This window comes from Choloepus didactylus, chromosome 14 (genome assembly GCF_015220235.1).
Source record: "Choloepus didactylus isolate mChoDid1 chromosome 14, mChoDid1.pri, whole genome shotgun sequence".
Classification (NCBI taxonomy): domain Eukaryota; kingdom Metazoa; phylum Chordata; class Mammalia; order Pilosa; family Megalonychidae; genus Choloepus; species Choloepus didactylus.
The window spans coordinates 51,773,012-51,795,243 of record NC_051320.1 but is presented as its reverse complement, the minus strand read 5'-3'; the positions used below and the strand labels follow the sequence as shown (position 1 = coordinate 51,795,243).

The 22,232-nt window shown below is 50.6% G+C and overlaps 1 protein-coding gene across 1 annotated transcript; it reads left to right on the top strand.

The window, feature by feature from the left end:
- The first annotated feature begins 413 nt into the window (after positions 1 to 413).
- GDF6 (growth differentiation factor 6) lies at positions 414 to 16,769 on the top strand. The gene is made up of 2 exons (XM_037803387.1): positions 414 to 840; positions 15,802 to 16,769. Exons 1-2 carry the CDS (start codon positions 414 to 416, stop codon positions 16,767 to 16,769), a joined length of 1,395 nt encoding a protein of 464 aa, XP_037659315.1.
- The last annotated feature ends 5,463 nt before the right edge of the window (positions 16,770 to 22,232 follow it).

Below are 22,232 nucleotides of genomic sequence, written 5' to 3'. Positions count from 1 at the left end.
AGGGCGAGAGGGGCTCTGGCACTGCGGGCGGCCTCTTCCTCCGTCGCCGCAGAGCGGCGGCGACTGTCTTCCCCAGGCCGGCGCTCCGGGCCCGCGCAGCGCGCACAGCCCGGCAACCCCGCCCGCGTCCCGCGGGGGCGCTGCGTCTTCCTGCCACTCGGGCTCACCGCAGCCCCTCTCCCCCCATACCTCCTCCCCGCACCACCCGGCCTCTCCTCCCACCCTCCCCACCCCTCCCGGCGAGGGGCGGGAGGGGGCGTGGCAGGACCTGGGTTTCTGTGTCTGGGACCCGGCTCCTAGCACTCGGAGTCCGCCGGAGGAACCCGGCCCAGGCCGCTGTCCAGCCGCGCAGTACCCCTCGCGCTCTGCGCTGCCGCTACAGCCTCTCCCTGAGACGCAGCCACTCGCTCGCCATGGATCCTCCCAAGGTCTTGCTCTCGGCCGTCTTCCTCATCAGCTTCCTATGGGATTTGCCCGGTTTCCAGCAGGCTTCCATCTCATCGTCTTCGTCGTCTGCCGAGCTAGGCTCGGCCAAAGGCATGCGGAGCCGCAAGGAAGGCAAGATGCCGCCGCGGGCGCCGCGGGAGATTGGGGAGGACCGAGTGCCCCCGGAGCGCCAGGAGCCACAGACGCGGCCGCAGGACGATCCCCGGCGGCAGCGACCACAGCAGCCCCAGGACCGCGAGCCGCCCAGCAGGGGCCCCCGGGTGGTGCCCCACGATTACATGCTGTCAATCTACAGGACTTACTCCATCGCCGAGAAGCTGGGCATCAATGCCAGTTTTTTCCAGTCTTCCAAGACGGCTAATACGATCACTAGCTTTGTAGACAGGGGATTAGGTAAGTGGTGGAGAAGACGCCTGACTCCTCGCTTCCTGGAGCTCTGCAGTCAGGGCGCTGCTCAGTTCAGGCGGGGAGTTTGGGATTTGTGAATTCCCTTCCCGCTCTGCACACTATGCCCTTTCTTTTCTTAAATTATTTTTCTCAAGCCCTAGAAGATTCTCTATGTGGCTGCATTTTATTCCAGTCTGCAATCCTCTCTTTCTCGCTTCATTCTTTTCTTCCTTCCTTTCTTCTCCCTTCCTTCTTTGCAGAAAGTGGCGTGGTGGCCGCTTGTCCGGTGGCTGGTGTATGAAATGTGTGGGGGTGGGGGTGTGTGTGGATGAGGCAGGTGGATGACCTCGGCTGGAGAGGAGTCGGAACATCCCCGAAGCGATCTGCCGAAGGGACCAACAGCACCCGCGCCAGGTGCTCGTGCGGGATGCGCGGTCTGCGGCCTGAGCTGCCAGGCAGATGCGGCGGGCCGTAGGGGGTGCGTGAGTTTTGGAAAGCCTAGAGTTCCTGTCCGTCCCGGGGAAAGCCCGCAGAAGCAAGTCCCGCGGTCGGAGGAGCAAGTCCGCAAGCGGTGCAGGGCAACGCCTGGTCCAGCCGCCACGCGAGCTCTCCATTCCGTCCCTGTGGCTGGTGCGGGGTTCGTCAGCCAGGCGGGAGGCTCGCGCCCTGGGACTTACCAGCTAGTGGGTCCGGCTCCCGGCCGCTTCGAGGCCACGACCCAAGACATTTCTAAAAAGGCAGTGGCAGCAACTGGCCAGGCAGGCCGGGGGCAGAGGAGGCTAAGTTTGGGAGTTCGTTGGTACTTGATCTGCATGGGTGCATGGGTGAGCCCATCCACTTTTCTCAGCTGGGCAACGTTCCTCGCGCTGCGCTTCCACCGGTGGCCCCATCGCTCCATCCCACTGATGGTGCGGGTGCATATGTGTCTGGGGGAACCCCTGCGCCCCTTCCTTGCCACTGTTGTTAGTCCGCAGCGTGGCCAGTACGATCGGGAAAACCTTGCGGCCCCCCCTTGTCCTAGGAATTAGGGAGAGATCCACAGGGGCTAAAGCCCAATTCTTAAGAGAGGAGACAATAACCTGAAAGGAGAAACCAGGAAAAGGAGAAAAAGATAGGGAAGGAAGGGGGGGGGGGTGGCGAGAAGAAAGGAAGGAACGAATAAGAGAGATAGGCAGTTACCGACATACCAGAACTCTCCAGACTTTGTCCCATGGCTTTGACCCCTTCCCAGCCTCCTGCTTCTGGATCAGTGACAGTGGGGTCGCCTGGGGACCCTCAAGAGCTGGGGTTCAGGCTGAGGTATCTTCTTCACCCTGGCTGCCTTGGGCCCTCGCACGTTCTGGAAGCTTCTCATTGCAGGCTAAGGGCCCCGCAGCCCTGGTCCACTCCCGGCTCAGGACCCAGCATCCCTTCTTGAAGTCTCCTTCCTTGCGGGCAAGGGTTTTGCCCACGCCGAGTTTGCCGCTGCAGCCTGGGGTCAGCGAGGTTCATTAGCTGCTGAAAGCTTGGATGGCAAATTAACACCGGGTATTTTAAGATGATTTTAGGACTCCTGAAGTCACCTTTGCAAAGACACGTGGCTTCTTCGTAGCGCTGCAAGTGGGTCCCAGCCTCGGTGCCTCCAGCACGGCTCGCCACACCCCCCACCCCTCCCTCCAATCCTCTGTTTATTGTCGGCCTTTCCTACTATCCTCATCGAAGTACAGACTAAAGGGGCTCGGAGAAAATTGCTCAAGAGCATCCCATCCACCCCCACCCCAACACACACACGGGTAGAAATCCCGGAGGCCCGGAATGGCCAGTTATTGGCCGCGTATTTTCTATTCCCGAAAGGGAAGTGAAGAATCTCCACCTCTCCTCCAAGCAGGCATCCCTAACGCGTTCGCTGAGCCCTGTGGGTCTGGCACAAGACCAAGAGACCCTGTGGGTCTTTCCGAAGTGTATACGGCAACATGAGGGTTCAGGCAAGCGTGGAGAGTCTCTGCGGGCTCCAGGTTTGGCGCAAACGCGTGTTCGCTTCACCCTTGCTTGCCCTGCAGCCTCCCCAGGACACCGCGCTGTGTGCTCCTGGGGGCCGGAGGTAGGGGAGGGACTGGCTGCGCGCCCAGGCTGGGGGTGGGGGGTGGGGGCTCCTTTCCCGAGCCAAGGTCTCCAGGATAGCCAGACCGAGATCCAGACGTCCATCTTCAGCCCCGGAATGCCGTCAAGGGCTGGGGCGAAACGCGGTGGCACACTGGGAGGAGACGCGGCATGACCACCCGGGAGGCAGCTTCAAAGGCGCCGTCTCCACCCCGCCCCCAGGTTCCCAGAAAACCCAAAGAAAGGCAGTTAGCTGGCTGGGAGCGCGGTTCCCACACCGCGCTGGGGCGAAGGAGTGCGAGTCACGGGCCGGCCGGAGGGGGCACGTAGGGTAGGGGGTCCGTTGCAGGCTGCAGCCCGAGCCTGATGAAGGGAAAGCCTCACTTTCCCTCTCACTGATTTTGATTTGATGTGTCACTGGCGGTGACCTCGGGCTGGACCTTCCGGGGCTTGCTTAGCATCGGGCCCCTGATTGGAGTGTTTCAACTCAGCGATCTAATTGAGGGTTCATGTCATAACACATCAAACGGTGTCTAGTCTCCCGTGATGGAAGGGACCCGCCAGCCGCTCATCCCGGGGTCCCGGAAAGTACTTCCGCCTCTCTCATGTGGGGCCTCTTAACTGCGCCAAACCCCTGAACCTCTCTCCTTCAACCTCCCATCACCCGCAGAGTTGTCAAGCAAGGAGCAAGGAGCAGCGGCCAGCCTAGCGCGGGGCCAGCCCCGCTAACTTGGCGCCTTGCCTCAGGGATATTCAAATCGCCATCGAATGTGCCAGGCTTGGCTCCGAGGAGCCGGGATCCCTCAGGGAGAGGAACAACGAAAAGGAACCCCAAAGCCAGCTCACGAGGCACCGGCGACTTACTCATATACGGTTTTGACAAAAAGCCTTTCTCATCCGGGAAGCGCCTTCCCACCTAAAGGCGGCGGTTAGGATTGGGAGAGCAGAGATTAACTGATCCAAAGTGAATGAAGAGCGCCTTAGGTCTTCTACAAAGACAGCACAACCTGTACCAACCCCACCCCTGCCCATGAGGAGACACTAATGTAAGTTTTTAATATGTCCCTTTAGATTTGGTCTCCAAACATCTAGGGGTTATAATAAAAGCCAAGAATTGTGCTGAAATCTGTTACATAGAATTATCTCATTCATTTAATTTCTCATGAAATCTCTAGGGAAGGTGCTATATTCACCCAATTTAACGAAGGAAAAGAGGTTAAAGGAAGTTGCTTAAGGTCATGCAGCTAGTGAGAGGTGAGGCTCACATCCTGCATGCTAACTACTGCTCTAGGTGAGTAAGGCAAGGGGTGAAGTGGTTTCTAAGTGATGGTGGCAAGAAGCTGAAGTCAAGATCTTGACAAATTTCTTCTCTAATATTTCTCTATAGTCTGTTGAAATTCAGTTAAAGGGAGGAAGAGGTTGGATTGGAGCTGGATTTAAGGGTCTGAATATGTGATGTGCCTTGCTTCCTCCTTCTGCTTATATTAGCAAAGGCGCAAACCACGTAATCCCTGATCTTTTAAAATGCATCCATATATTTTTAAGTACTTTAAAATGCTTTTGGATCCATGAAGATGAGACAGCCTGCATGTGTGTGTGCGTGTGTGTGGGCTTGTGTGTGTTGGGGCAGTCACAGGATCAGAGTGGACCATCTTAGACATGGAGCAATTACAGTTAGCATGGGAAATGATTCATCAAAGAGTACTAGTAGAGGGACCTTGAACACCCAGCTGCGGGACCTAAGATCGGCAGATAATTAGAACCTCTATGAATTCAACATGGCTAGGGGGAGGGGGAGAAAGGGGGTGGGTGGAAGAACCAGGAATTTCAGTTTATTTAGTGAGAAGTGCCACAAAATTCTAATAAGAAAAAAAAAAAAACACTCTCAAGAATGAGGGAACCAAGATGAGTCTAAGAATATTGCCGTGAGTTAGGTTTCCAGATGATTTTCAAAGAATGCTCTTCTATAAAAATGTTTTGTTTTAATACTAGAGCGCTCTCAGAAAGGAGGCAATAGGGAACACATACAAACAAAACGAGACGGCAACATCCTTGGGGAACTTGAAACCCTAGAAATGACTCTCAGGATAGTTTGCCACTGATTGTTTGCTGGCTTCTTGATTTACAGTCTGGGTCATGATTATCAGGGGGGCAGGGCAGGAGAATTCTGGGGACAGCCCGGCTGCAGGGACGACATTCGGAAAGCTGCCTGGTTCCCTCGCGATTGAAGTTCGTCTGGTACCGCGTGTTTATGCAAAATAGCGGGTTTGGGGGTGGACCTGGGCCCCAAGGTGGGGTAATCAACGCAGCAGCGCTTTGCCGGGACCCTGTTGTCGTTGGCAAACGGAAAATCAAATATAAGCAGGGAAGTATTTTAATGGGGACGGAGGGAATTCACAACTGTTAATTATTTGGTGACCTTGTATTCGATTTGTTTGAGTCCCTTATAAAAACACTAATTCAGACCAGACGGCCAAGTGAGGAAGCCGGGCAGAAGGTTCCAATCTAGGCTTTATTTCTCCGGAAAGAGGGAACAGCCTTGGAAAAGGCTTGCTGAGCATTCAAGTGTTTGCGTGTGAGTGCGTGCCCGCAGGAGCACCAGCGCGAGACCTTGCGCTGCTGTTCAGGTTCCGTCTCCAACCGGATGAAACTGAAGGTCTTTGGAAAAAGACCGAGGGTAGGGGAAGGAAGACTTAAGCTAGAAGTTGTCTGCTCTTCTGCCCGAAAGGATTAAGACCTTTTTAAAGGCCACAAACCAACCGCTTAGCCATTGGCTTGTTAAGTATCAGTTATGATCACTCCCATCCTCAAGGCCCTAAGGGCCGTCTTACAGGAAAAAGCAAGAAGTTAGGAAACAACTAGCGTCTTTTGCAGTGAGAGCGCAGTTCGTGCCGGGAATCGTGGCAACCTTCCTCGGCTGGGGAGGCCAATCTCAGAAGCACGCTGCGCGTTTTCGCAACGCGCGAGGCTCTCTGGCCTCTGGGCGTTTGCGCAGAGGAGCTGCAGGTGGGGGAAGGTAACAAAAACCGTGCCCAATCATGCTTGTCGTTTCTGCAAGTCAAAAATAAAAACTCACCCAAACCACAGCGCACGACAGACCTTGAGAATCCCTTCATTCCCAAACTGAATCAGGACCGGAAAGCTCTCCCTTTCCACTAGAGAGGAGGCGTGTCGCGTGGACCCGCGGGAAACCCGGGTGCTGCACTGAAGGAGCCCCTAGCGCAATAGAATTTCCCCGGCTACAGTTTGCCGGGTTCTGGCGGCGGACCTCCTCGAAACTGTTGACGTCTTTCTGGGGCGGGAGGTGCGGAGGGAGGGGACTGGATTCGGGAGGTGGGGGAAAGATGATGTGATAGAAATAGTGTAGGACAGAGAACTTCTGTATCCTGCCAGGACTGCTGCGTGCATCAAACGATCCAGAGCAAGTCAACAATAAAACCTGGGAACTTTTAAGTAAAGCGAGGTTCGATAACCCCTCGGTCGCTAAATAACCCGGATCAACGACTCTCTGTGGACCCTGGGACGAGATCCAAGCTGAGGCTCCCAGGTGTGGAAGGCAGGAATGTGGAACCACCGTGCCGTTCCGTTGCTTCCCTTGAAGCCCTGGCTGTTTATTTTTTAAGGTCAATGTTGGCTAAATGGTGTCTCCTGTTTACAGGAATTAAATAGGACGTCGTCTGCCTAATGGGTTCCAGGGTCGCCGCTCTCTGCCTTCCGGGACAGTCCATTAGCGCTGCTGGGGGCCGAGGGTTGGGGGCTGCACGCGCCCGGAGACGGCGGGCGGGGGCGGTGCTGGCCGATGTTCCGGGAGAAGCGCGCGCTGCGCGGCGAGTGGCCCCAACTCCCCGGGGCGGTGCACAGCTAGGTTGTGCAGACGAGGAGAGGGCCCGGCCTCCGGCCCAGGCTGGTGTCAAGTTGGCTTGGAAAGAAGGGCAGAGGGCGGCAGCAGGGACAGCAAGGAGGGTTGGCTTGGTGGGGGTTCCTTACACACCTTCCCCCCTGCATCCCGGAAGCCAAGGAGAATCCGTGCGCCTGCTTTGTAAACGTGCCTTCCCAGGCAAACTGGTCCAGCCGCACCCCACTTCCCAGCTGACTGCCTATTCAACGCCCCACGGGGAAGGAAACCGAACCATGATAGATTGCGGTCCGCGGCCGTCACCACGAATCTCGTTTTGCTACGACGTGGTTTCGAGAGTCAGACCAATGTGAATGAAGGGGAGCGGGGTTGCGACGGTCTCTTCTTCAGAGGCTGCACAGGGCCAAGCACTTGAACATACCACTTTTTTCTCTGCGCCTCTAGAGATAGGACCCCTGGCACTGCGGGCCAATGTCTTGCCCACGATAATAAAGCCAATTTTACACCCTCTCTATCCCAGTCTAAGAACTGGTCGGGTTCGAAGCAGCGGGGGAGGGAAACTACACAAAACGGACACCTTTTCTTCTAAATATTTTACCTCAAAACTCTCAGGAGAGTCAAGCGGCAGGATGGTGTTCCAGCTCCGACAGCGGCTTCCGGGCTGCGACTTCCCTTCCCCGACCCCTACCCTCCGTTCCTAGAGGGACTGTGTCGCTTCCCCCGGCTCCCGGCTGGCCCTATTGGTTCGACGGCGCAGGGAGGGTTTTCCCCAGCAAATCAACCAGGTACGTGCCTCGGTCGCGCTGCCGCAGGCGGACGGCCGTGACCTGCGGAGAGCGGGGGTGTACCCCTACCCGGCGTCATGGCGCAGGCTGCGTGCGCGCCGCGGGGAGGCGGAGTCCGGGAGGGCCTGGCGCTGGCCTGAAGGTTCAGAGATTCCGTCTGGGTTTCATTTGCAAAGATGTCAAATTAAGAATCGAGACTCTGTGAATTGGTCGTGAGTCCGGGGTGAAGTGTCTTTGACCTCGGCTTTGCTTCTCTGGCTCTCCGACCCCGCGCTTGAGTACATGGCCACGAGGATTGTTACCAACGAAGTTCGTGGGAACTACTTGATAAATTTATTCGTTTCATCCTAGAGAGACACAGGAAGTTTTCCTGGAGCACTCTGGGGTCTTGCTGGGCTGCCCAGTGCTCGCCGGAGCGGGCGAACACCCGACCAGTGTCTCCTCCAGAAAGCTGCGCCGTCAGGGTTGGCGTTACGGTCACTGAAGGCTGTGCTGAGACTTCGGGGGCACGCAGAGTTAGGGTTCGGTCTGGTAGGATCCGAGGTTCCTCAAAAACCTTACTCCTTTTTTGCCTCACGCTGAGTCAGAGCTCACTTTGCTAACAATGGGATTTCTTTGTGGGATCCAGGCAGGGCTTCAGACCCGCGTAAGACTGTAAACTCCCCAAGACCCAGGCTCTTCGTCGGCCGAAGGCGCGGATCCCGAGGCCTGGGAAAGAGAAATGGAAAAGCCTCTCTGAGACTCCGTGAAGGACCCGCCTTGGGCCTCCCTGCTCTTTGGAAGAAGGAAAGAAGCTGAGAAATGCAGGGTTAGCTGTGGGGAAAGGCACTGAGGAAGCCAAGAAAAACCCAGATAGAAGTTGGGCCAATGGGTGTGTGGCAAGGAGACACGCACTGACACACTGAACGACCGACCAGGGTGTGATCCACGGCGCCGGCTGGGCCTCGTGCTGTAAACAAAGCCTCTTTTCCCCGACCATGTACGTAGCTCTGTGCTGGGTGAAGATGGGGAATATCGCCGCCCAGTGAACACCCTCGCCTCCTCACTCCCCTCAGACGGGCACAGTGGGCGCCCAGGAGATGGGTGAGGGGCAGACCACTCAAGACTGTGGCTCCCCAGCCAGGGAGCCCTGATGGCTAGCACTGGCCTTGACCCTGCAGAGGAAGGGATGTGCAAGGAGTGTCCTAATTATTGATTTGTAATGGGATGGAAGTCATCCATTCAACTGTCACTGTGGAAGAGGCAGTGGTAGTGGATATGGGGACATGGCACCACAGGTGTGCGAAGGATCAAGGAGATGGGGTGATGCTGTGGCCACTGAGGGCATTGCCATCGGCTAAGCCCCTGAGGAGCAGAAACCCAAGCACCTTTTTCTCTACCCCTCCTGCCTAGCACCTTTCCTTTACTCCCTCCGGACAAGAGGGGAATAGGTCATTTCTCCTCATCTGTATATAAGAGGTAATAGCAATAGTTGCTGCATTCACTGAGTGATTGATTGCTCTGTGCCATATTAGTGACTCTGATCTTTACAGTGACCCTGCAAAGGAGGGATAGTTATCCCCTGTTTTGGTTTCCTGTCTGCTAAAAAATGTACCATGCAATGGATTGGCTTAAACAACGGGAATTAATTGGTTCATGGGTTTGAGGCTAGGAGACGTCCAAAATCATGGTGTCTCCAAAGTGAAGCTTTCTCCCAGAAGACTGGCATTCTGGGGCTGGCTCCTGGCAATCCTTGGTCCTTGGCTTTTCTGTCACATGGCAATGTATGTGGCAGCCTCTCCTGGTTTCTTTGGATTCCATTGACTTCTGGCTTCTTCCTGTGGCTTACTCTCTTTCTCTCTGCATTCATTCCACTTTTATAGGACTCCAGTAGTAGGATTAAGATCTGTTCTGATTCACTTGTGCCACATCTTACTTGAAGTAACCTCATCAGAAGGTCTTATTTACAATGGGTTCACACTCACAGGAATGGATTGAGATTAAGAACATAATCTGGGTACATAGCGCCAAGCCACCATATCCCCATTTTACAAATGAGGCATATGCAGCTTTGAGAGATTATATGGCGTGCCCAAGTTCACCTAGCCACTAAGTCATGAATCGGGATTCAAATCTAGGTATCTTAGACTCCAACTCCTCAGTACCAGTAGTAACTAACATTTGCATAAAGTCTTCAGAGATCTTTTCCACATCTTATCTCATTTGCCCTGCTCAGCTGCTCTGTGAGCTGGTATTATTATCCCCATTTTGCAGATGAGAAAATTACGTTTCCTTGTAAGTTCTCTTTCAAAAATTCAATGTTGCTCCCTTCGGTTCTGCTGATAAAGAAATGAGTGACCTTTGAAGACCAGGTTTTGATGCACTTCAGCTACAGGCAGCAGGGAAGAGAAAAGAATCTCCTCAGAATCCAGGTGGAACCACCAAGCACAGAAATCAAAAGTTGTGATACCCAGGGTGTTGGCACAGATACTGGAGCCAGACTGTCAGCTCTACCTCTTACAGTCTTGGGCAAGTTATTCTTAAGCTCTGTGTGTCTTGGTTTCCTGATCCATAGGATGAGGACAATACTGGTACCTTTCCAATGTGTTGTTTTGAAGATTAAATGAGTTAATACAAGTTGTACAACTTAGATGATGCCCAGCATATAGTAAGTGCTACCCCAGTGTTTGCTATTACGGTACTGTGCTGGGTGGTCAAGCCAGAGTACTGGAACCTAGGCACCATGAAGAGGATGAATTGAATTGATTGCTTCCTGAATCCACTCTTCAGTGAGGATGCCAGCAACCAGTCAACACTTTGCAAGACTCAGATCTCAACAGAGGCCTGATTCACGACAAGGTTACACCTTCAGGGAACATGCCCAGGAGATCACCGCATTCCAAGGGGATGGCACAGGTTGCCCTGAGGACTTCACACCTCAGAGGAGAGGGGCTGGTGGCTCATTTGTTACTCAGTAGGGGTAGCTGTTTCCAACCCGATGTACTTTGACACCTCAGGGTAGCTCTGAAGCTAAGAGATCTAAGGAAGAAATGACTCCAAACCCAGCCATGGATGCTGGGCTCAGAGGACGCCTTCCCTGTGCTGACTGCATAGATGATGAATATCAGTATTCTGCTCCCTCCCTCCTTGTGCTCCACCGCCAGAAGAGAACCCTGCTAGGGGGGTGTGGCTGCAGGACTGGGGACCAGCGTTTGGAATTAGGACCTTCAGAACTTGCACATTACTAGTTGCAAGACATTGGGCAAATTAGGACACCTCCAGAGCCTCGATTTTCTCATCTGTAAATGAGGGTAGCAATGAGATAGACTTCTGATGCTTACAGTGAGGATTCAGTGACAGAGGGCATCGCAGCGCTAAGCACATACCTGGCACAAAAGGTGGTGCCCAAGGGTTACCTGCTGCTGCTAGCTCTAATATGTGGGGAATGGCTCAGCTGCAAAGATACCTGGTTATCTCCATTCCTGACCCCCATCCGGGCTTGGGATGGTGATGGGAAAGCCCTCCCGTCTTCTTGGTTTTCTGGGTCTCCCCTGAGTCGTGGGGTCTGGGCATCCATGAGCACATGTGGTGGGACACATGGTGGGGCCGCTAGGGGAGGCGGATGGTGGTTAGCAAATGCCAGGCCTGAGGACTTCCAGGGTCACCACAAACTCAGAGGATGGGAGCATCCGGGAGTCCACAGTTTGCGGTGGGAAAAGGCCTGCAGATCGGGAATGTTGAAGCAACCTCGGGACTGGCGGGTGACAGAAAATCCAACTAAGATCCTTAAGAGGGTCATCTCAGCAATGTCTTGTAAAAATGCGGTCCCGGGCCCACTTTCCCATCCAAAACCAAACGTAGTTACCGGTTACCAGAAACCCTATACTGGGCGGCCCAGGGAATCGCCTAGGAATAGGCACCCGGGAGGGCCAGCAAGGTGTGTTTCCTGCCTCTGTGCCTCGCTCCCTCAGGGGGCCCTTAAGGCTGCTGGTTGCAGGGCGTCCGGTCTGTGATGGCCTGGAAACGGCATCCTGCTTACCTTTCCCCATTAGCATTCTCTGGTGTTTGCTTCTCTAGCTTCCTCCAATCATGTATGTTGATCGTGGACAGATTACCTTTTTAAGTCAATTTCCTCAGCTTCAAAATGAGTGTAACAGCACCTGTTTTGCAAGTGGTTAGTTGTTTTGCAAGTGGTTAGTTCTTTTTCTCATTCCCTTACTTGTTTTCCTTTTTTGTTTTGTATATATTCACACCAGAAGTGCATGTCTGTATGAGGTGCTGTTAGACTTCTCCCAACTTGTTCTTAACTTAAAAGAAGAATTTTCATCAGATACACCAGTAGTTTGCTTGCCTCCTCCCCTCACCCACCTTCCACCAGGTAAAGTGGATAAGGACAAATCCAAGAATTATAACTTGGAAGACTTATATGTCTAATACTCAACAAATACTAAGTTAACTGGGATGTGAGCTAAGCTATAGCAAACAAGGTTGATGAAATTTAAAAGCAAAATTAAAAGTTCCCATCATATATTACTGATCAACTTCAATGCAAAGGCCTAAAGCATAAGGTTCACTTCCAGGAGTGTCCAGAAGTGCCACAAACAGACTTGGAAAGAAAAGTGCATGTTTCGAAGCAAGTGAATGGAAGAGAGGGTCGTTTGATGACACAGCCCTTGTTTTAAAGGACTTAGGCCTAGAGGTTTGTGCAGGGGAGTGTTGGGGGCAGGCTTCCTGCCCACAGGTGGCCCACCGCAGCCGGCCAAGCCTTGCTATTATGCCAGGTCAGCTGGAAGAGCATCTGAAGGGTCACCGTGGGGGGCTGTGTACACTAGCCAGGCCCACTGCTTCCCCTGGGGTATTTCTATGATGCCTGGCTCCAGAGCAGGCCCAGACAGGTGGGGAATGTGGCCTGTGGGAGAGCAGCACAGAGCAGTCAACTTTTTGGACCTTCTATTTAGGGCTGAGAGGTTCTGGGCACCCAGTAAGAGAACGTGTGTCTGAAAGGGTAAAATAATGGGGTGGCTGTAGGGGGCAGGAAGGGGCTGGGAGAGAAAGTAACCTGATTCTAGCGAGTACTGCCTCAGACCCTGCCCTAGGCCTTGTGCTCTGAAGGGCCTGGCTTTGTCCCTTCTCCAAAGGGTGGGGAATCCCAGGAGCCAAGGGGGCATGCTTTTCCAGAGCCTGCACCCCTCCTTCTTCTAGACCAGTGGTTCTCAAAGTCTAAACCTCCTTTGGGAGTTTATTAGAAATGCTAATAATAAGTTCCATGCCAGGCCTCTGTGGCCTGAGAATTTGCATCTCTAACAAGTTCCTATGTGATGCTGATGCTGCAGATTTAGGGACCACCTGCGGGTTTAGTGGATTTGAAAGCCACTGTGCTAGACCATGCCCCAATTACCTGGGGCCACAGATTGCTTGCCCAAATAGCTTTGAGCCCACATCCAGGGCCTGGGTAGCTGGCCTCTTCATCACTGTGTTCACTCTGTCCTCCCAGAGTGGACCACACCACCAATGTGTGCTCCCGATGACCTGGGAAGCTTGGATCTGTGGGTTATAGCGTTCATGTGAATGCAGGTGAGGGCCCTCAAAGTGTGGATGGAGCTAGTGTGGGAAGAAAGGGAGCAAGACATGGGCTGAAGCCCCCACGTGTACTCTTGCCCTGAGCCCTAGAAATGGGTAAGAGTGGGCTGGTCTTGGTAGAAAGATCATCTGCAATCCTAAGGCTGCAGAATCAGTAGAGACTCCCATTTACAGATGCTTTCCTCAGTCTGATCACTCTTGAGGACTAGACAAATGTCTCTGCTGTGCAGACTAACCCTTTAGTAGTCCAAACTTACAAAAAAGAGTGAAAATGAAAATAAGTTGACTGCTCCATGTTGCATGAGAGAGAAATAAAGAAATCATTATCCTTGACACCTGCCTAATGCTCTCCAGCCAGGGACAGGCTGTCTCAAGAGTCCTGCAAGCAGGGATGGAAATGATTTCTTAAGGGAGAAATCATTTATTCCTGACAAACCCTGTAAATATAATTTGGTATTGAATCCCCCCTCCCTTACACTCCAGCCAGTTCTGGTTGCTGTTAGACTGTAGGACCTGAACTACAGTGGAGAAGCAATAGGGCATAGGAATTAAGAGTTCCACCTTTGAAATGAAACAGACCTAGGTCTGAATCTCAGCCTCAGCGCTTACTAGCTATCTGACATTGGGTAATTGACTTTATTTTCTTCTGCAAAATGGGAACAATTCTAGTACCTACCCCCTTACAGAACTGAGAATGTGGATAAGATAAAGATTAAAGTTATGTTAGCTATTATAACCGTTAGCTAGTGCAGTATGTGCTTTAGGTTTGTCCCTCTCATCACACATTTGAGGAGACAAATACAAAAGGTAGGAAAATGAAGCCTAAGGAGATAGGTCCTAAGATTTGGGCAGTGACTGAGCAATGTCAGACAGAGGCTTCTTTAACAGAGGAAAAGAAAGTGTGCTGAATTCCCACTGATTTTAATGTGACCCTGGTCGGTTTGAAGGTCTTGGCTTCCATAAATCAACTGCCTCCAGCAGCTTTTCTCTTTTCACCTCTCTAACCCTGCCCACAGCTCCATCTCAGGTCAGGGCATGTGTGTCAGAGGGAGGTAGCCGGCCCTGCGGTCAGCCCAGAGTGGGGACTGGGTGTGGCCGAGGCTCCACAGTCAGTGCCCCAAGACGCATCTGGACAGGCGGTGAGGGTTGGGCCCAGGACCCAGTGAAACGGTACTATTGAAATCAACCCAAACTTTACTAGCTTCTGGGGGAAAGCTGGGGGCTTTGGGGATTTTTTAATTTGCTGGGTTGTAAATATTTTATGGGAAGCCAGCCCGGGAAAATCTGGTTAGCTTTCCGCCTTGCACATTGAAGTGGGGTTAGCTTCATGCAAAAATGTGTCAAAAAAAAAAAAAAAAGTCCAGTTTTGCCTCGGTCCAGAAGAATTCACCTTGGGTTTTAAAAGCCCACTGCATCCCATGTGCCTCAACTTTCTTTTTTCCACTTGTAACCAAAAATTCTATTAATTGCAAAGCAAGAGGATTTCAGATTGGGTCTGTGGGAGGCATGCCACCGTGTGTGAGAGAGAGTGTGTGTGTAAGTGTCTTTGAGTTTTCTCCCTCAAGGTGTATCTATTTCTTATTGACTGCAGGATCTTCTCATTGGACAGAAGCCTGGTGTGTGTTTCATTCATTTGCTCCCTGCAGACTTCTGAGATCCCCATTGCTCTTTTGTTTGCTGTGGGAATTAAGAAAACAAACAAACAAACAAAAAAACCCCACTTGGCAGCCCTTCATTCTGTTTGCATTGTGTTCCACCTAAATGCCCCAGCAAAACTGCCAAAAAGGCAGCAATGTTACCCCCAGACCAATGCATCTAAACTGGGATTGCATCTTAAAATCATCCTGGAGCTTCAAAAAAAAAGTTAACAGCATACCCGACACCCAAGCCCAGTACTCTGTGCTCAGATATTGAGTCACTAAGTCTGAGGCTTAGCCCTGGCATTGGTATTTTTTAAGTTCCCCAGATGATTCTAAGGTGCAGCCAACACTGAGAATCGCTGCTCTAGAAGTTTCTAAATCATTCACCAGCGTGTGCTCTAGGTCAGGCACGGCTCTAGGTACTGTGATGAGCAAGACGGACATGGACATCGTCCCAGTCCCTGTGGGGCTGGTGGGGGCGGAGTGTTGCTGGGAACGGCAGACCACTAATGAGACAAATATAAATGAGGTAGCTGTAGATAATGGAAAGTGCTGGGAAGATAATAGACCAGGTTCCTGTGGTATTGACCGACAGAAGGTATTTTAGATCAGGGTGGTCTGGGATGGCCTCTCAGAGGAAGTGACATTTGCGCCCAGACGTGAATGATGACAAGGAGCCAGCCGAGAGGCGGTCTGGGGGGAAGCGCGGCCCAGGCTCGCGACCACAAGGGGCACATTAGTGGTTACGCAGCCTCCCAGGGGAAACCGAGGAGGCAGCTGCTGCAGCCACCTCTCCAGCAGCCACCGACTTCCACCCGGGTAGTCCGGCGCTGCCTGGGAGGTGGGGACATTCCGTGGTGCACCCCTCACCGCGCTGCGCGCCCGCCAGGTGAGGAGGCTGGGGATGGTAAGGCCCGGGCAGCCGAGCTGGACTCCCTGGCCGGCCTGCTCCGCTCCCCACCCTCTTCCTCCCGGGGGCGGCCGCAGAGAACTGGGCTGATTTCCCCCTTAAGTGAAACTGACTGTAATTATTTTTTTTATCTCGCAGACGATCTCTCACACACTCCTCTCCAGAGACAGAATTATTTGTTTGATGTGTCCACGCTCTCAGACAAAGAAGAGCTGGTGGGCGCGGAGCTGCGGCTCTTTCGCCAGGCGCCCGCAACGCCCCGGGGGCCGCCGGCCTGGCCGCTCCACGTGCAGGTCTTCCCCTGTCTGTCTCCCCTGCTTCTGGACGCGCGGACCCTGGACCCGCAGGGGGCGCCCCGGGCCGGCTGGGAAGTCTTCGACGTGTGGCAGGGCCTGCGCCACCAGCCCTGGAAGCAGCTGTGTTTGGAGCTGCGGGCCGCGTGGGGCGAGCCGGGCACCTGGGAACCCGAGGCGCCCTCGCCGGGGTCCCAGCAGCCACCGTCCCCGGACCTGCGGAGTCTGGGCTTCGGCCGCAGGATGCGGCCCCCTCAGGAGCGCGCCCTGCTTGTGGTGTTCACCAGGTCCCAGCGCAAAAACCTGTTCACCGAAATGGGCGAGCAGCTGGACTCGGCCGAGGCTGCGGGCCCCGGCGCGGGCGCGGGCGCAGAGGGATCCTGGCCACCGCCGTCGGGCGCCCCAGACGCCGGGCCTTGGCTGCCCTCGCCCGGCCGGCGGCGGCGGCGCACCGCCTTCGCCAGCCGCCACGGCAAGCGGCACGGCAAGAAGTCGAGGTTGCGCTGCAGCAAGAAGCCCCTGCACGTGAACTTCAAGGAGCTGGGCTGGGACGACTGGATTATCGCGCCCCTTGAGTACGAGGCGTACCACTGCGAGGGCGTGTGCGACTTCCCGCTGCGCTCGCACCTGGAGCCCACCAACCACGCCATTATCCAGACGCTGATGAACTCCATGGACCCCGGCTCCACGCCGCCCAGCTGCTGCGTGCCCACCAAACTGACTCCCATCAGCATCTTGTACATCGACGCAGGCAATAACGTGGTCTACAAGCAATACGAAGACATGGTGGTGGAGTCGTGCGGCTGCAGGTAGCGGCGCCTTTCCCGCCGCCTTGGCCGGGAGCGGAGGGGAGGCCTGACTGCAGAGAGGGGGATTGGAGGAACTGGTCTTGGAGGAGACTAGGAGTGGGGGAGCAGCCTGGACGTGCGGGGGGGATGGGAGGGGAGGGAGTGCAGCCTCCCAGAACCTTCCGCCTGTCAGCCCAAAGGGAGCTATGGATTTTCACACCTTGCCTGGCCACCCTGGAAAAACAAACCAAGGAGGATTTCTTTCGTTTTTGTTTTTTTTTTTTTCTTTATCAATGTGGCTTTGGATTTCCTTGTGTCTGTCACAGATTTTGATAGGAGGAGGGGGAAGGGGAGACACATACTTGTTTCTCAACTGCTCCATGGATTCAAAAATAGTAATTTAAAAAGGAAAGCAGTGTAGGAGGATCACCTCTCACCGCAGCTTTGGCTTCGTTGGTGTTTTCTGTCTGTAAAAAGATGTGGTCTTTCTGGCTGTGGCACAGCCCATGTCTTGTGGCCTCCCAAGCTGAAGAGTTAGAATAGGGAAATTGGCAGAGGCAATAGGAAAGCCAGGAGAGGCCCTCACCTTTAGAAGAGATTTGGGGGAGGTGGACCCAAGCGCCTTTTTGGCCCACTTGGGTGACTCCTGCGACTCGGCTCTGCCCTGGCTTCTCCCAGTCCAGGGAACTGGCAACCTCCAGCTGGATACAGAGGGCTCGGGTTCCTGCCTTTACTATTGCTTTTTCTCATCGGTAAAGGGGAGTTGGTATGGATGGAATGACAAGAATTATCCAAATGGAGCCCCCTGAAGGATAATGAGAAACCACAAGGCCTGCATCTCATTGGTGCTGAAGCTGAGGCTAATGTGCCTAGGCTGGAGACAACCCACCAAAAAGCCTTTTTATGACATCTGTTTCAAACAGGTTTTTTTTAAAAAAACGTAACTTGCCAAAGATTCAGAAACCCCCTTTTAAGAAGATGATTTCTCAATTTTTTTTAAAGAGTAGGGTTGGGGAACTATATAAGTAAGGTAAGAGGTGCAGAGGAGGTGAAAAAGACCAAAGAAATCAGAGGGCAAGGGCAAGAGGGGAGCTGGTGGGCCCCCCAGGAGGACAGGGATAAAGGGACAGGCCAGGAGGAGGGAAGGGAGATGAAAGGTGACCCAGTGCATGTGTCTGAGGTTTCTTTAAAATCTATTTTCCCTCCCCTCTCTCTGACATTCCTGAAAGATTACCAGCCAGAATAGCCCAGGGCTCCCCCAAAAGAATTGTTTCGGATTGTAATTACTAGTTAGGCAGTGCTTCTAAAACGTAGTAATGAAAAACTGTGAAAAGAGCAAAGTGTTACATTGAGCTTGGGGTGGGAGATGGGGAATGGGCAGGAAAGAAGGAGGCAGGGATGGAATTCACCTCCCAGAAGAAAGCAGGAGAGAGCACAATTTAAATACCGATTCCCAGAGAGAACAAAACATGAACTTTCCCCCAACCTGCACCAGTATTATTTTCAAATACTGGTCATATGCAGGCCGTTTGAAGACTTAGCTTCCTTCTCATCTTTGACCATGAAGTGATTTAAGCAAGGGAACTTGCACCAACCATTAAACAACAAAAAAAAAAGTTCTGTTTTTCCTATGTGGTTTTGCTCTCTCCCAATGTAAACCTGTTGCTTGCTTGGTTCAGAGAACTACAAACTGTCAAGGAAAGTGTGGGAATGATAATAAATGCTAATATAAAATGTTAAGTTAAAAAAAAAAAAAAAAAAAAAAAACTTGGCCAGGAGAAATAATTTAAAATGCACATTTGCTTTGGATGCACTGTTGTTCTGTTAAGGCTGTATATATTTGTTTATTTAAGGTGACTGAAAGTGCAAAGAGGAACTGGACAGCATGCAATTCATCTTAATGTACAAAACGTTATATGCACTCAAATGTTATAATTTCTAATATTTTTAAAGTTTATATTTGAGTTGTACAAAGTTAAGCATTAATCAGATATTTCTTCCTTTCATAATGTTATCATTTCCTTAAATATTATTACAAAATTCTAATTGTCTAATGGAGAGTTTTTTTTAACTATCTACCTCACTATGATACAAGTATTTACAACACTAAAGTTACCCGAGGTAAATGAATATTGGAAACATTTTTTACAGTACACCATTCCTGGGTGAAACTCGATCTAATACTGTATTATTAAACTCATTTTCCCCTCCTAATAACAGCCTGGTTTATATGGATCAATTTAGAAAAATCATTTTCTCAAGAAATTATTATCAGTGGTATTTTATTCCAGTATGGGACCGAATGTCTGAAAAGGTACTGATTGTTTTAAAAATCTGTCATTTCAAACACAGCACTTTTTCTTCATAACTCTTTTTTCATGAAATTTTCATTCACTACATTAAAGCCAAATCCTTGTCAGCCCATAGAATAGTATTTATAAACCTGTACCTCATCCCAGCATCTCCAGAGCCAATAGGAACTGGATTGTTTCTTGGTTTCTTTAACATTGAAAGAAGAGAGCAGTAAGTTACTACATCAATCAAGAGGTTGGCAATTACTGTTTACATTTATAGAACCCTGGAAGCAGAAAATATGACATGTTTTCCTGTTTGTTCACTTGTTAGAAATTGGGGAACCCATGCGGCAGTGTAAATCTGAGCCCTCACTGTGTCAGGCAGCACGTTGTTGCACATGCATCGTCTCATTTAAAACCCTCAGAAACCCCATGAGTAGGTATCAGTATAATCCTTAGTTTACAGATGAACAAACAGGTGCAGAAAGCTGGAGAATCCTGCCTAGCCAGGGGGTGGTAGATCTTTCAGACTGTAGAGCCTGAGGAGTTAACACTGCCTACCCCAAACACCCCCCCAACCCCTCCAACCCCAGAAGACTCCCCCCACCCTCCCACCCCCGTCCCCACCCCCACCCCAACCCCTCTGCTCTCTAATTGGTCCCTAAAGGTCATTGTGGGGAATTTGCAGTTAGCCTTAATGATTGGGAGCTGTCAGCTGGTGGAGGAGGAGCAGGAGCCAGGAGGTGGCCTGCAGTTTTGGAATATGCGGTTTGTGACCACTGAGGGATGGAGGCAGCTGAAAAACGGGTTTCAGACTCAGTGAGTTTGTAGCTTCAGACTTGCTCTGGAAAACCAGTAGTTTAGGTCATTGCTGGATTTCAGTTCCTTGGAGTTTGCTGGGACTGCCTCCGTGAGAATCTTGTGATTTTTGGTTTTCAAAATAATGGCCAATTTGCAAATTGGATATGTTTCAAGAGATTGGTTGTAAGTGGGCTCTTTAGAACTGAGAAACATTTATCATAGAGTGTTTGCGTTTTCAGGTTGTCTTGCAAGAGCTTTATTTACCCACATGGAACTTTGTAACGAAGCAATTTCAACTTCTCGGTTTTGGGAACGGATTATTACCTGGGGTAAAAAAAAAAAATGTTTTTTCTCTTTCCTGAGTGGAGGAAGTTTTTGAAATAGTTGAGAATCCTGTGCATTTTTCTACCACTCTTTCTGCACCCCTCACTCAATTCCCCCAAGTTCCCAGCTGCCCTGAGCACTCCCAACCCTGCACCTTAATATGTCCCCAATCCAGTGATTTCCCTATTCTCCACAAGTGTTTCCATTGCCAAAGTTACTTTCCTCTTTTCCCTCCATTAGAAAATTTATTCCTTAATTTAGGTGTCAGGAGAAACAAAATCTGATTGATTACATGAAGACGTAAATATCTCATAGCTCCTCAACCTTCTTGAAGAAAATCTTGGTTAATTCAAATTTCTTGCAAGTGAAAAAAATCAGACAGTATAGAAGATTCAACACTCAAAGTATGCACATTTTTGAGTGTTCTATATGAGCTAGTCACTAGTGATAAAAAGATGAATGGAGACACTTGTCAAAGTGTTTTTTGGTGTCCCTTAGTAGAACTTTTGAGCCAAGGAAAAGACTAGTTATGGCTAACTGGTTTAAAAATGAATATCCTACGTAATAAAGCAAAACACTTAATAACTTAGTTTTTTTTCTAAAGCTCTTAAGTTTAATGAATGTAGGCAATATAAAGATAATGATTTTTTGCCCTTGTTTTATTCATTGCTGTATTCTTGGCATCCATAATAGTGTCTGGCATACCGTAGATACTCAGTAAATATGCTGAATGCATAAACTCATGAATCCTATTCTACTTATAAATGTAGTAATTTTAACAACCACCCTTAAAGGGAGTTCTTGATTAATGTCTCTTCAACTCAAACAGAATAAGCCAACCTTCCTTAATCAATTTCAGTTACAAGCCTAGCTCGTAAACATCCTTTAAACAGTGTTCTTTGCTTTTATAAATTTAATATGTTCAATTCTCTTTTTAAAAGCCTTTTACATTTCTCTAACAGGCAAAACCTTCCCAAATACTGAAACCACTCCAAGCAAAGCTAATAAAGTAAGCTTCTAAAGATGGCGATTTTTAAGCTTTATTAAGCCTTCTAATACTGTTTATACCTTTTGACTTAACATAAGGAGCCTAAAATTAATTACTTAATTACCTATTTAAATTGATGTCAGAAGGGTAATTTGTTAGAAACCTTGATAAGCTACATTTTCTTAAAGATTGCAAACATTTTAAATGCCAAATATACTTAGATTGTCCCAATGATTGCAAAAACCTATTTTGGAATTTAATGTAGCGTATTAATAATTTAGATCTGATTTACTTCATCTCTATATTGTATTCTGAAATTTTCTGGGGTTAAAAGCACTAACCAACTAAGGAAAAGTTATCATGAGCTAGATGGGGTGACCATCTCGGTGGACTCTGGCTGCAAATCTACCAGAGGCTTTGTTTGAGAAAGGAGTTGTATTCTCCCCAGGACACTGATCAACATGTCAAGCTGCTTGGAATAGTCACTGTAAAAACAGGGACCCCAAATCCATATCTTCAGTAAGGAGTTGGCCTCTCCTAAGTTCAAGTTATGCTGCTAACTGATTTTTCCTTTGGATTTGAGTAAAGTGAATTCCACAGTCTCCATTAAGGTTGTAGCTGACTTTCTTCATGCTTAATTGGATTTCACATTTATTCAGCTATCTTAGGACATTTCTTTGTTTTCATTGTTGGCTTTGAAAAGATTTTACTGCCACTTCATTGAATTATTCTGCCCTTGCATAATTCTTCCATAACTTCTTTCAACTTCACCACTGTTTTAGTTTCCTACGAAATCCTTACAAAGTACCACAGACTAGGTGGTTTAAAATCACAAGAATTTATTGTCTCACAGTTCTGGAGGCTGGAAGTCCACAGTCAAGCTGTCAGCAGGGCGGTGCATCCATAGGGCTCTGGGGCTGGCTCACAGGCAGCCCTCGGCTTTCTGTAGCTCGAGGCATGACTCAGTCTCTGCCTGCATCACATGGCCGTCTTCTCTCTCTCCGTCTTTGTCAAAATCTCCCCTCCTTATAAGGACCCCAGTCAAACTGATTTAGGGCCCACCCTAACCCAGTTTGGTCTC

Bases quoted from the DNA above. Each gene is read 5' to 3' on its own strand.
- GDF6 (XM_037803387.1), top strand. From the start codon at position 414: ATGGATCCTCCCAAGGTCTTGCTCTCGGCCGTCTTCCTCATCAGCTTC. The intron at 841-15,801 runs GTAAGTGGTGGA...TTTATCTCGCAG, and splicing joins CTTTGTAGACAGGGGATTAG to ACGATCTCTCACACACTCCT.